The sequence below is a fragment of the Cenococcum geophilum genome, assembly GCF_001692895.1.
Source record: "Cenococcum geophilum 1.58 unplaced genomic scaffold K441scaffold_9, whole genome shotgun sequence".
NCBI classification, from domain to species: domain Eukaryota; kingdom Fungi; phylum Ascomycota; class Dothideomycetes; order Gloniales; family Gloniaceae; genus Cenococcum; species Cenococcum geophilum.
In genome coordinates, this window is record NW_027137567.1 from 2,415,937 (window position 1) to 2,428,927 (window position 12,991).

A 12,991-nucleotide genomic window follows, 5' to 3' on the forward strand; every position below is an offset into this window, starting at 1 on the left:
TTAAACTTATTAATATTATTAGCAGTTTTATAAGCTTTATCTAGTTTCCAGTTATAGTAGTCAAGTGGGTGCTAATAAGAGTTAACGTAAGCCTAATAGGAAGCCATATAATTAGGGGCCCCAAATCTATTAGTATAAGTAGCCACTTCCTTATACTCCCTCTATGGGTAATAAAGGATAAGCTTTACACGGTAGAACTTAGGATACTATAGATAGGAAGGATCGCCTTTATATTATGGAAAGTACGATATAACTTAAGGCTTTACTCTTAGCCGACGCTTATAAGTAGAGTAATTAAAATGGAGTAGGAAATTAAAGAAAGTAACGTCCTCTACCCTATTTGGGCGGCGCTTATATTTCTTATAGTTAGATAATCCGCACCCTCTTAGTTAGCTATCCTTAAGCTTATATATAGCGCTTTAATCGTCCTCCTAGTGGTAGTTTAAAGTTACTATATTCCTAAAGCCTTTATAAAGGGGAATATTAAAAAGCAGATAGTATACCTCCTACGCCGACTAATCGCGTTTAGTAATAAGCTTGTTTATAAACCTAGCTACTACTAAACTAAAGGCATAAAGGCTATTAACGTGCGGCTATACTAATTAGAGTAGCTCCTAGTAAGAAGTTAACTTCTTCTCTTCCTTGCTGTAATATTTGCCTATATAGTTAACTATTACTAATATACTTATAGCAGGTGATATATTAATATTCACCATCCACGCCAATATTATAGCTGTATTGTAACTATTAAGAAGCTTATTATTACGCTGTAGATAGAACGTCTAGTAATATAGATTTTAATCCTTTAATACAGCGGCCTTATTGCGGAGAGAGCGTGGAAAGTAGAAGCGGCACTCCTTTGCTCTAGTAGAGCCTTTCTTTAATCTTAAGCAGTAAGATTTAGTGCAATTGCGGTGCCGTTAAAATCGATTAAGGTAGGTAGTAAGAAGCTTACTAGTGTTAAGTTGTTCTTTATAGCTAAGAGTAGAAGGATATTAAAAATTGGGAGGCCTAGATTAATTAGGATTTATTACGGATATAAAAGTAGCCTAGTACTTAGTAAAAGCCGCCCTTAATGCACTAGCTGACGGATCTGGCTTTGGGGCTGTTAAACTCTATAAGAAGCTATATATATAGCCGCTACCTTATACCTACCACTTATATTAGGACTAAAAGTTAGTACTATTAAATAGACCTATAAGTATATGCTTCCTAAATAGATTGAAGCGGCGATATAGCTAGTAAGCAGCAATATATGGGTTATTATTAAGATTTTGAGAAGCAATCCGGTAGCGCTAAGCCTTATTAGCAGCCTTATATTCGTTAAATCAAGGCATATAAGAGTGTAGATTATACTAATATAGATTAGTAGTGCTAAGTATAAAGAATAGAGACCCGCTCTTAATATTTTTAGTATAAGCTATAAGCTTATTTCTCTTCTGCTTTTAGTAAGGCCTAGTACCCTTAAGCTTCTATATATGCCGTATAATCTTATTTAAAACCTAGTTACCCCTACTACTATTTATAAGATTACTAAGCTTGTCTAAAGATAGATTATTCTTATTTAATCGGCCGTAAAGGAAGCGGGTAGCGTTAAGGGCTTGCTCTCTTATAATCTAATTAAACATATAGTAGTGAAATAAGGGGTAGCAGCTAAACCGACTGTCCTAATACTTAAGCATATACTTAGCGTACGCAGCTAGGGTAACCGTACGGCTTCGTGGTATGTTAAAATCTGCTTTACTATAAGGAAATAGGGTAGGAAAGGTGCCGCGTATAATAAAACTAGCTAATTGCTTAGAGAGAGGTGTCTATCGTATAGTAGGAACCTCTAAGCCCGCTTGTAAGTCTTATTAGTGTTAAACCTCGCGACCTAAAAGCTCTAATTTATTAAGGTTAGGCACTAGATTAGAAACTAAAGTATCTAGTACGTTATTATTAAATTCGCTGTCTAGTATATTACTGCCAAGCTCGGCAGGTAGAGGATTAATAATAGGAGGATGTTATATAGGAGTAGTAGGGTAAGCCGTCGGGCTACTAAAATTAGACTCTAACTTATTAATATAGGGTAGCTAATCTAATATAGAGCTATTTTTAGATAAGCTAGTAAGCCGGGTACTATATATTTTAACGTTGCGATAATTAGGATAATTAACCTTTAGAAAGTAAAGCTACCGTGCTATAGTAGAGCGCCTTACAGTATACCGTTTGGTAAACCGCCGACTTAGGTATTTACTACCCTCTACTACCGCAGGCCTTACGACCAGTATATTAAGTTTAGTAGGTAGCCGTGGTAGCTACCTCTAAGTCTTTAGTATGTTCTGGCTAAAACAGCAGACGTGGCCAGTATAGCGATGTTGCTAGCCGCGTATACGCACGACTTATAGATAAACGTATACGCGCGTAATTAGAAGCTCCTCTACCGCGGTAAGTATAGGTAGGAAGCTAGGAACAGGCCCTGGATTAAGCCCGTTGCTTTTACTAAATAGGGAAGAAAGGGTTGGATTCTTAAGGGCGTCCTTAATACAGGCTTTGCATACACCTATATTATTACCCTCTATAGCTAGGCCTATTTAGAACCACCGCTCCCTATAACGACTGTACGTCTCTATATATTTAGCCTATAGTATACTCTTAAACTTCTTAATTCGCTCCTAATTAACAGCCAAAATAGGTAGTGGTATAGCCGTAGTCGGAGCTTGCCGCAAGGAAGGTGGTATTAGTGGTAGAGTAGGTGTTAACGGTAGGGTAGGTATCGGCGGTAGGGTAGGTATTGGCGGTAGAGCAGGCATAGGAGCCAGCCCCGGCAAGGATGTATTTAGGCCATCTCTTCTACTGCACGGAGCTTCATCTGTGGTATATAGCGGAGGAGTAGGCGAGTGAGCTTTACCCCACCAATTAAGAATGCGATGCTCCCGTTGTATTGCCCTAATTGTCTTTCGCCGTTAAGCAATTTCAGGGGTATCTTAACTGTTCTGGCCGCGAGGCAGGAAGGCGTTCTTGGTATCGTTTTTAGGTGGAGCAATTCGCTGGCGCCTTATAGGACGATTCTTAGTAATAGAACCTAACTTTATAAGAGCTCCCCGCTTATATTTAGAGGCCTAGAAAGGTAAGCAGAAGTAGAAGTAATATATAGGGAAGACGCGCCTTTGACCGACATAACTGGCACAGCTTTAAAATCTTCTTTAAAGGGCCGTCTTTAACAAAGTTAAGGCGGGGCTTATGGATATAACACTTACTGCACTTAATTACAGTAGGATCTGCCATATCTATAAGATATATAGTAGTATAATAGAAGTGTCAACAAAAAGAAAGGCGCAATACTAGGATATTTTGACGTTTATAATATTTTGATGTTTGTTACGTGGATTCTGCCATAACTTACCGCGCGTACTTTTTTCTAACCAATTAGAAGCCAGCTCTCCAACCAATCATAAGCAAGCTTGGCGGGGTTTAAAATCCAGGACCCGAAAGTAATAGACCACTCGTAAACTCGGGTCAATAATGGATAAAATTTACGGCAGTGCTCGTAGCCGGCTCTAGGGTTAGCCTACCGGCGCTAGAGTAAATCTAATTCCACGTTCTTTTAGACAAACATGCGGCACCGTACATAGCATTTTATTAATTATCACTCAACGGCACTATCAGGAATAGCTTACCACTAGTGTGTAGAACGCGGGGTTGGACTCTTCAAAAGGGAGTTTTATCTAGAAGGTGCATTACATTTACAGATAATTAGGTATTCTTCCAGTACAAAAAGGCGCTTTAGAAAAACTTTTCTCGCGATGTGTTCTTCAACCAACCAACTTTAGATCCCTATTTAAGTGGATCACCTTTCACGGTATATGGGATCCTTGTCATGCATTTCACACATTAAGTATTCGGATATCAAGCGGATGCGCTGTGTACATTTCGTGGTTTAGAGAACTATCTTAAACAACTAACAGCAGCGAAGGGGCACGCCGCGACTAGAGTAAACTTGGCATCCAGGTTCCACTGGGGTTTGGCCGGAGTCAATGTTTGATGCTGCCATCTATTGGGCGTGGTCCTTTCACCATCCGGATCGTAAACGTGTCATGTTTCCAAGCTGGCCGTGGGCCGGATGGGACTTCTCTGGGATTTACGATGGATGTTATGTCACGCTCTTTATGCAGGATACGATCCACCGTGAGGCGGTTTGGTATAAAGTAATGGATGACTGTGTCATCATCCTCCCTATCAATAACTCTGTCTTGGCATACATGGACTCAAGGATCACGGCGAAAGAGACTGTCTTGGGCCGTCGGCGGAAACACGAAGTGCTTACCGGTTACAATATGCGCCGATTGATAGAACCGCAAGCTTCGCATGTCATCCGACCCTAGACAAGCTTTGCTTGTCTCCCTGTTGACCGAACAGGACCTCATCTAGGTACCCCAAAGCTCTCATGAAGAACCTCTAGAAGATCTCCTCAAACAATCCTAGAATATTCTCGTGTAACCTGAGAAACCCGTGGAAGGATTCAGGCAGCCCTCGCTGCTTAATTAATGGGTCGCCTACAAGTCAATCAACTTGCTGAAGCAACCCTCAGTACTCAATCCAACACACTTAACTAATCTCACGCGTTTTAACACTGGAGTGTTCAGGACGGCTGTTTAGATACTGATAGTAGCGTGGTCAAAATATTTATGCATATCTGGAATCTTTTCAGGTTATTCAAAACGACATTGCGCCTCCTCATTTCCTCCTAGCGGCAAAAGTCCGTCATCAAACCTGTTGAAGGTATTCATTTCTAAACCTCCGACAAAGACCCAACCATCTAGCGAGCAGAGCACCAGCGCTCGAACGAGAAGATAAATGCTTTACGCTGAGTACGCTTCTATCCAATCTCCATAAATCTTCGGGTCCTCCAACCTGACGCCTTCCATCTCTTCGCGCACGCCAAGCATGCTCACTTTTCTAATTGTCATCGCGCCGGAATCAACTTCTTCATTGACTTTCCACCCGGCCAAAACGGTTCGCAGAGTATCAATCACTTCAGGCTTGTTCTTGATGAGCAAGGCGACAGCATCATAACCACCAGCTCCGGGTACGACACCGCCGACAACACCAGGGACCTTAGAGCATGCATCTAGCAACTGCGTCTGCTCTTCCGGCTCAATAGGCACGCCTGAAGCCTCGGACATCTCCCTGATCAGCCCTCGGATCTTACCGATGCACTCGGTGAGCGGGGCGTAATCGGCCGAGTCCTCCTTCGCCAACCGCACGAGCTCAGCCGCAAGCGCCTCGTTGCGTTTCTGCAACTCGGCCCAGATCTTCCCCGCCTCCTCCGGCTTCTCCTTCCGCCACTGCAGCACCTTCTTCACCATGCCGGGCGTCTTGGACCCGCAGTCCACATCGCACATGACCAGCCTCAGGCCCTTCGGCACGCCGACTGCGGACTTCACGATCTCGGCGTCCCACGTACTGCCCTCCTCCTCGTCGACCAGCGCTTTCAGCCTGAGCGAGAAGGAAGGCTCGCCGGGCTCGCCGTGCGATTGCAGCAGCGCGGGCGAGAAGCGGCGGTACAGACAGGAGCCGAAGACGGCTGAGGCGACGTCGAAGCCGGACCCGACTTTCCCTTGCGCGGCGCAGTGCGCGGCTTGCGCCAGGTTGTGCAGCCGCTGCTTGCCCTGCGGCGTGCTCGGGTCGAATACGTCTTGCGGCAGGTAGTGCACCAGCAGTGCGGCGGTGAAGGCTGTCACGAGCGCGGCGGAGGAGCCGAGGCCCGTCTTGTGGGCGTCCCAGAGGGGTACGCCGAAGTCGAGGAAGCGCGAGGTGGAGGTGGCTTTTTTGGCGGGCTGCGAGTAGTAGTCGTTGTCGGCGATGATGGAGATGGAGGCCGGTTGGATGGAGTGGTGAGGTAGGTATTGCGAGATGTAGGTTAGGGCGTAGCTGAGGGCGGTTTCGACGAAGGGGTTGCGTCGGAGGGTGTCATCGGTGGAACTGAGAGTGTGAGCGTTGGATAGGGTCGGATAGAGAGGTCGAGGGTGGTATGAATGGAGAGGAGGAAGAGCGATTAACTTGAATTGCGAAGCCCAATGAGGCAGATATGATTTGTTATGGATCGCAGAATGCCGAATATAGATGCCAAGACGGACATGCAAGGGACGGACATTTTGAATGTAAAGATTTTTGAAGCAAAGTGAAGTAAAACGAGAGTTAAAGGGATTCAAGAATTCCGATAATTAGATGAAAAAAGTCAATTGGCTGGAGAGGGGAACTCATTCCAATGTTCCGAAGAATGTAAGTGAAAGGAGGTTTCTTGTTGCCAAGACGGAAGACGAGTAATGACGAACAATTGACGATTGACGTTGAAGTTGAAGAAGTTTGACGATATTTCCAGAGAATAGAAAGTTGTGCTTACGCTGCGAGTTGCGTGACTGAAACGCCTCCGTGCTCTTCGGTCAAGCGATATCCATATTCCCAATTGGCCTCCTTGAACTGTGGTGACTTGACAATGATCTCAGAGAGAGCGACGCCACTACTTGTTCGGAGGGGCTCGATATGGACATGTATGCGGGCGTCCAGGCCAAAGACCAAGCCAGTGTATTCGCGGTCTAAAACCAGGTATCCGCCAGCCAAAAGAACCTTGCCAGGAGCAGAGACAGCCTTTCGGGAGATGGCCGTCATTTTGCAACTGACAGCTTGCGGTTGATTTTCGTGAACGATATGCGAAACTGGTTCACGAGTACGCGGCGTTACTAGATTCAAATAGAGCGGAAAAACCAACGACTCTCGTGACCTCAGCTTATCCTTCAGCTTCCCGGACTTGGGATCGTGGGGAAAGCCTTGTCCGATGGCAACGTCACTATGGGCATTTCAGACTCTGGTTCTCAGGGCTGGCTGGGAACTCCGCCCGGGCCCGGTGCGAGATTACAGTACAGTCACCGGCGAAATCCCATTCCCTGCTGAGGCGCTTATTTAACAAGCTAACTCGGTATAACTACGCGTTTAAATCGGGGTAAAAACCCCTTTGACATAATGTATCCGTGGCCTTCGTAGATTCAATCTGGAATCTGGAACTGAAACTGAGGGCTCCTTATTGATCTGACGCCAAGAGCTTCAGTTCAACTACTATATACGGAATGGCGTGCGAATTTGACGCGCTTGCTGATCCGGAGGAGCTTCAGATTGAAAAGTCGCCAGATACAGTCAATTGCACGACCGGCTTCACCCCCCCTTTACAGTGATGTGCACGACCAGCTTCNCCCCCCCCCCTTAGCGAGTTGCAGATTCGGTACGCGCATCCAATTTCGCCTGATTGCCACCAACTGTACATAGTAATTGAAGCGAAGCCAAGTGCCTGGTTATCTCATAAATCAGACCCCCGGGGAGAAATTGCGCTACGACGTGGAAGGACTAGCGCTACGCTTGTGGACCTTACCCTAGTCCTGTGGACTCCTGGACCAATCAGATCACACCAAGAGGAATTTCTCCCCGAGGGTCTGAGAGCTTATGGGCGCCCTTTGTATGAGAACTTAATGTTTTTTGTTAGGCAATAACTCTTCCACCACAACGCGTATCTTAACCCTTTTATAATGTCTAGTTATTATAAAAATACTATAAGGTAGGAGCTCTTCAATTTCTCTATCTATTGCATTAAATAATAACGTCGTAGCTATATTATATAGTTGGTTGCGTCAGTCGCAATTTTTTCTTGTCGGTTATATTTTCTTGTCGGTCGCATTTTCTCGTCGCAATTTTGCCTCACTGCTATGCCTTACATACTTCTCTACGTCTAATTATCTCTAAAATAATATGAGCTAAAAGCTCTTTTTCTTCTCTATCGCCTCTATATTATAGCAATATCGTAGCTCTATTCTACGAGAAGTTAGATATAGGTAGTCGGTCGTTTTAGTCTATTTTATCGCAATCTTGCCTTACTGCTAAAACTTACATACTTCTCTATGTCTAATTACTTCTAAAATAGTACGAGCTAAAAGCCCTTTGTCTTCTCTATCGCCTCTATATTATAGCAATATTCTAGCTCTATTTTATAAGAAGTTAGATATAGGTAGCTGGTTGGTTTTAGTAAACATTCAAATCCACAATCTAACTTACGTTCTACGACGATGTATCTCGCCCCCTAGTGTTCTTAGTAGGGGGTTATAATTTATAAATATATAGATATAATTACCTAAAGAATCTATTACATCAATAAAATATATAATAACTCTTGTGGTTAGGACGTCGCTCGTAAAAATATACAAAATTTGATTTTTAAAACATTCAATTCTCACCAAAGCGACGCCCATAAGCTCTCAGACGCTCCGCAGAAGATTTTGTCAGGTGACAGGGGTGCGCAGGGGGCTGNAATTAGTGCGCTGTTCTAATTGGTCCAGAAGAGGGTCTATGCGTTATCCCATGTCACGGAACAAATCTTCTGCGGAGCGTCTGATTCATGAGATAAGTGCCTGGTTGCTGGGGGCAATTAAATTGAAGCTATATATTTGCCTAGCTTACCAAAGTTTCAATATCAATCCAAAATCGTGTTATAAAATCGTCAATTTGCCTTTAATATGAATCCTCCTTTAAAACGCGTAGCGGCTCGATCAACGGGTGTGTCTCCTTGCCCTCAGCAAAATCGACGAAGCCTCCTTCCTCCCTTATTGCGTACGCCTCTGCCTTTATAGAGCTCTTACTAGGGTGCCCTGCAATAGTCGCCAAGACGCGAACACAACGCCGTTCGACCAGACTTTATATTAAAGGAGCTTAAGGAAATAGAAAACGATCTGGAAGCTACAGATAAGGACAATAAGGAAGACACGGAGGCTTGGCTTAACTATATATAGAGTCAGCAGACTTCTCATACGCAGAGCCAGCAGGCTTAATTAAGGCCATATAAGTCACCATATTCGACACAGGATCCTACTTACTTACAGTCAAATATACCAACACCGCGATATCAAGCTACAGCCTCTCGGGCAGCTGCTTAAGCTGCTTAAGCTGCTTGAGCTCCTCCAGCTCCTCGGGCTCCTCTATAAAATATAATTAAAGATAAAAAAGAAATAACTCTGCCACCTTACCTGCGTATAGAGAGTAAGATTAATAATATAGGAAGAGCTAGCGGCGGCGTGTTTATTACTTATAATTATAATATATTAATTTAATATCTAAAGGAGCCGGCATTTACTGAAACTCTTATTAATGCAAGCCTTTAATATTATAATCTTTGGCGACTTAAAGTCTTTCCTATTTGCGAGAGGGAGCTACATCGTTAAGAGTAAGGTATTTGCGTTAAGCTCTAGCCAATTAAGGTAAAAGTCAACACTTAGTATACAGGCGTTTGTAACATTAGGTTTAATATAGATTTTAAAGTTATAGATTAGTAGTAGAAGATTAATATGTAACTTATTGCGTGGGCTTAATATACTAATAGATATGGCGAGATTAAGGCTCTAACCGTCAACCTCTTAATTATATATGCTCTAGATAGAAATCAGCTAGCGGCCTCTCGCCCGTTAATAATTAATTAACTCCATAATAAGCTTCTAACGCCTTTATAGAGCTTAGAGCTTAATATAATGCCTTATATACTTACTAGTAGTATTATAAATTTAATAGGCTTACAAATTAAGCTTACTAGGCATTAGCGCTGTAAAAAGCACTGTCCTAATGCTAATTAGTATTATATACTTAGTTAGGTAGATATCAAATTAATAGATAAGAACTTATAGGAGTAGGTAACTGGCATTTAGTAAGGCATTGCAAATATTAAGAATCCACCTTATTAGCTTGCTACTCGGCTTACTAAGAGAGCAGCAATAAGAGGAAAAAGTAGTAGAGGAGTACGCCAATCTGCCTTGGGTGAGAGCTCTATAGTTAATAGCCTAGGCGTCATTAATTATTTTTACGTTAGCTTTATAGGCTTAATACCAGATTAGTAAATTACTCCTATACTAGTAAGCCGACTACCCTTATTATCCTTACCTATATTACTAATATACCGCCTATAGGGTATTAACCGCGTAAAGGATCTTAAGGAGTTCTTTAAGTATTAGAGGTAAAGTGTAGCTAGCAATCTTAACTAGGAGGCTAATTTTAAAGCTGCGCACAAAGTTGTCCGTAATTTAAGATGGGATTTAGAGCTTCTACGTAATAAATCTAATGGCGCTAATCCTATTAGGGAGCTTATTAAGGCTAGTATCAAATTAGGTATTATAAGAAGGCTATAAAAGGACTCAAAAAAGTAAGTAAATAAGCGTTGTACTTAGCTTAAGGGAAGTTTTTAAGATATAGATAATTAGTAAAATATAGGGTGTCTCTATTACTACTAGCGCCCTTATAGTAGTAGAGACGCCCTATATCTAAGCCCTTTAAGATATAGATAATTATAATCAGTAAAATATAAGGTGTCTTCGTTACTGCTATAAATATTATATACGGTCAAGAACGCCACTAAAGATTAATTATAACTCTTACCCTAAAAACCTTAATAATTGTACCCACTATGTCAGAAATGGCCTCTTGCGCTCTTACTCTTGCTACTAACCTTATCTATACTTTAAAGAAGGAACGCTTTAAAGCTATAGCTAAAGGCCTCTAGGTGCTCTAGTTAAGAGTACCACTCCTGCCAAATAAAGGCCTTTAGCTCTCTAAAAAACTCTTTAATTAAATTTAGATTAGGTAAGTATAGAGGTAAAAATACTAGCTTAACGCTAAAGGCGTTAAAGAGAGACTATATCCTTTCTAAATAATGGAAGCTGGTATTATCTATAACTACTACTAATCGCTTAGTAAGAAAGCGATTATACTATAGTAGAAGAGTATTTGCTATCCAGAACTTAAAGCCTTTACTATTTATTAAGCCTTTATATACTAAAGCTACCAGAATACCGTTAATCGTATATACAGGTAGTATATTAAGCTTCCTCTTACCCTAATTATATAGCGTCCGTAAAACTAGTGCAATACTAAAAGAAGCCCAGCCTAACTTCCGTATGCCTGTCTTCAAATCCATACCTAACTTATCTACAAATACCAGTTAATTGGCGGTATACTGTAATATAATTGCAAAATATATATCGCAATCGTAAGCGCTACGTTTAAGGGCTACCTACTAACACTTCTTTATATAAGCTATTCTCCAAGCTTTATACTAGAGGATCTAATTAGCTTACCCGCTTCCTTATCTAGCCCGCCAAATAGAGCTCTCAAAATATTATATAGCGGCTTACTACAACGTTAAATATGTCGTAGATTAGCCACTATCCCTTACAACGGTGATTCGGGTCCTCAGGTTATCGATAAGGACCAATTAATTAGATTAGCTAAATTTAGTGCCCGTGCTCAGAAATATAAGGTTAGTTATATTTATAATATACCATATAAGATTAATATATAAGATTAATCTTTGGAGTTAAGTCGCTTAATATAAGGCGCCTAGCAGTCGTCCTTTCTGCAGAACGGTATTTTATATATACTGCAGCCAAAATAAGTCCTTAGAGGACGCGCGCGCCTTTACTATTCCTTACTATCGCGAGGTTTCCTTATAGTATTAGGTAAAAGCTCTAATAGATTCTTTCGACGCCTAATATACTGCACCTAAGTATACCTGCCAGCCTCTATACAAGCTGAGCAATGAACCTCCCTTAGAAACAGCTTAATTAGCTAATGCTGCGCTATAGGGACCTATACTATATTATATATAGAGCGTTAAGGTAGGTGTTTAGATATAGGATTCTTTCGCTTTCGAATTAAGCGTTCAAATAAGGCTCTACTAAAGTTAATTCGAAATTGCTTGTAGGTATTCTCGCAACACTTATAGCGATTGGTAGGGCGGTAGAAAGATAGTAGGAAGCAATTACTAATTACTATATTAAGAAGGAAGTGCTATAGAGGCTTCTAGGTTTGCCTATAGATCCTCTATATTATAAAATACGAGCGCAATTAATCCGTAATATCTATACCGCATATATAATAATTATACTAGAATATAAAGGTAGGAATAGGCAATAGTTTCTCGAAATTATTGCTAAAGACCTTCCGAGTCTGTCTAGCGCCGCTAGCAGTAAGGGGAGGACGTTTTTGTATAGTAATTCTAGTTTGGCGACCTAGTAATATATAATATTATTAGATTTTAAGCCTTAAAGTTAAATTATAGAACTTACCGTTATTAACAGTACTTATAAAAAGCATAATATTGGCGTCCTTCCAAGCAAACTCCATTACTTGGCCGTCCTTAGAGACCTCTACATATAATTCTCCCTATAGTATTTAAGCTGCATAAGTTAATTTAAGCTCTACAAGCGTCCGGTTAATTTACTTAGCTAGCACCTTCTTTTTCTTCTTCTTTCCTTTTATAGTTATAGTCACCTTAATATCGCCTTTAAGATCCCCCTGTTCCTCACGTTGTGTTTTAATTGTTTAAACGGTTCTAGCGGCTCCAATACTAAGGCCTCGTAGTCTTGTAAGAAGCTTAACACTTATAAATAGATTATTAAGCCAAATAACGTGCTTTCTAGGTGGGTAGAGGCGTTTATCTATTTTAGCGTCTTTTTATAAAAGTAAATTAAGAACTACCGCCTACGTTTTTAAAAAGCCTTTATTAATAAAAGACTTATCTAGGTTAACTAGGCCCTTCTTATTACCTTTAGCGTGCTATATAAAGTCTAATATATAGCCCTTATTCGCTAAAATCTATATCTTAAAGCCTTCTAGTGTAGGTTTAGATAGAATATTAATAATCTTAGGTGCACGGCCTATAAAGCATTAAATCGTCTCATTAATAGTAAGGTATATTCTAGGCGTATAGAGCTTCCTATAAGTAAGCCAAATATATTCAGTAAGCTCGTTAACTCTATTAAATGTAGATTTAGGTGCTGTATTATCCTTTGGCCATAGTGGTGAGGCTTAAAAGTGACAATTAAGCTACTGAAATCGGACGATTAAAATATACTTTTTAATAATATGCTCCATACCATAGGTGTCTAAATCCTTCTAGTAGTCCTTAATGCACGATTCTATAGTA

At 41.2% G+C, this 12,991-nt stretch overlaps 1 protein-coding gene across 1 annotated transcript; it reads right to left on the reverse strand.

The window, feature by feature from the left end:
* Nucleotides 1-4,620: 4,620 nt before the first annotated feature.
* On the reverse strand, nucleotides 4,621-6,668 carry K441DRAFT_655566 (ERG8, Phosphomevalonate kinase). Its single transcript, XM_067647867.1, has 2 exons — nucleotides 6,386-6,668; nucleotides 4,621-5,964 (listed from the first exon to the last, which is right to left on the reverse strand). Exons 1-2 carry the CDS (start codon nucleotides 6,649-6,651, stop codon nucleotides 4,842-4,844), a joined length of 1,389 nt encoding a protein of 462 aa, XP_067507167.1. The 5' UTR covers nucleotides 6,652-6,668; the 3' UTR covers nucleotides 4,621-4,841.
* Nucleotides 6,669-12,991: the final 6,323 nt, after the last annotated feature.

Coding starts and splice junctions, on each gene's coding strand:
- K441DRAFT_655566 (XM_067647867.1), bottom strand. CDS start 6,651: ATGACGGCCATCTCCCGAAAGGCTGTCTCTGCTCCTGGCAAGGTTCTT. Junction 5,965..6,385: donor TCAGTCACGCAACTCGCAGC/GTAAGCACAACT, acceptor TCACACTCTCAG/TTCCACCGATGACACCCTCC.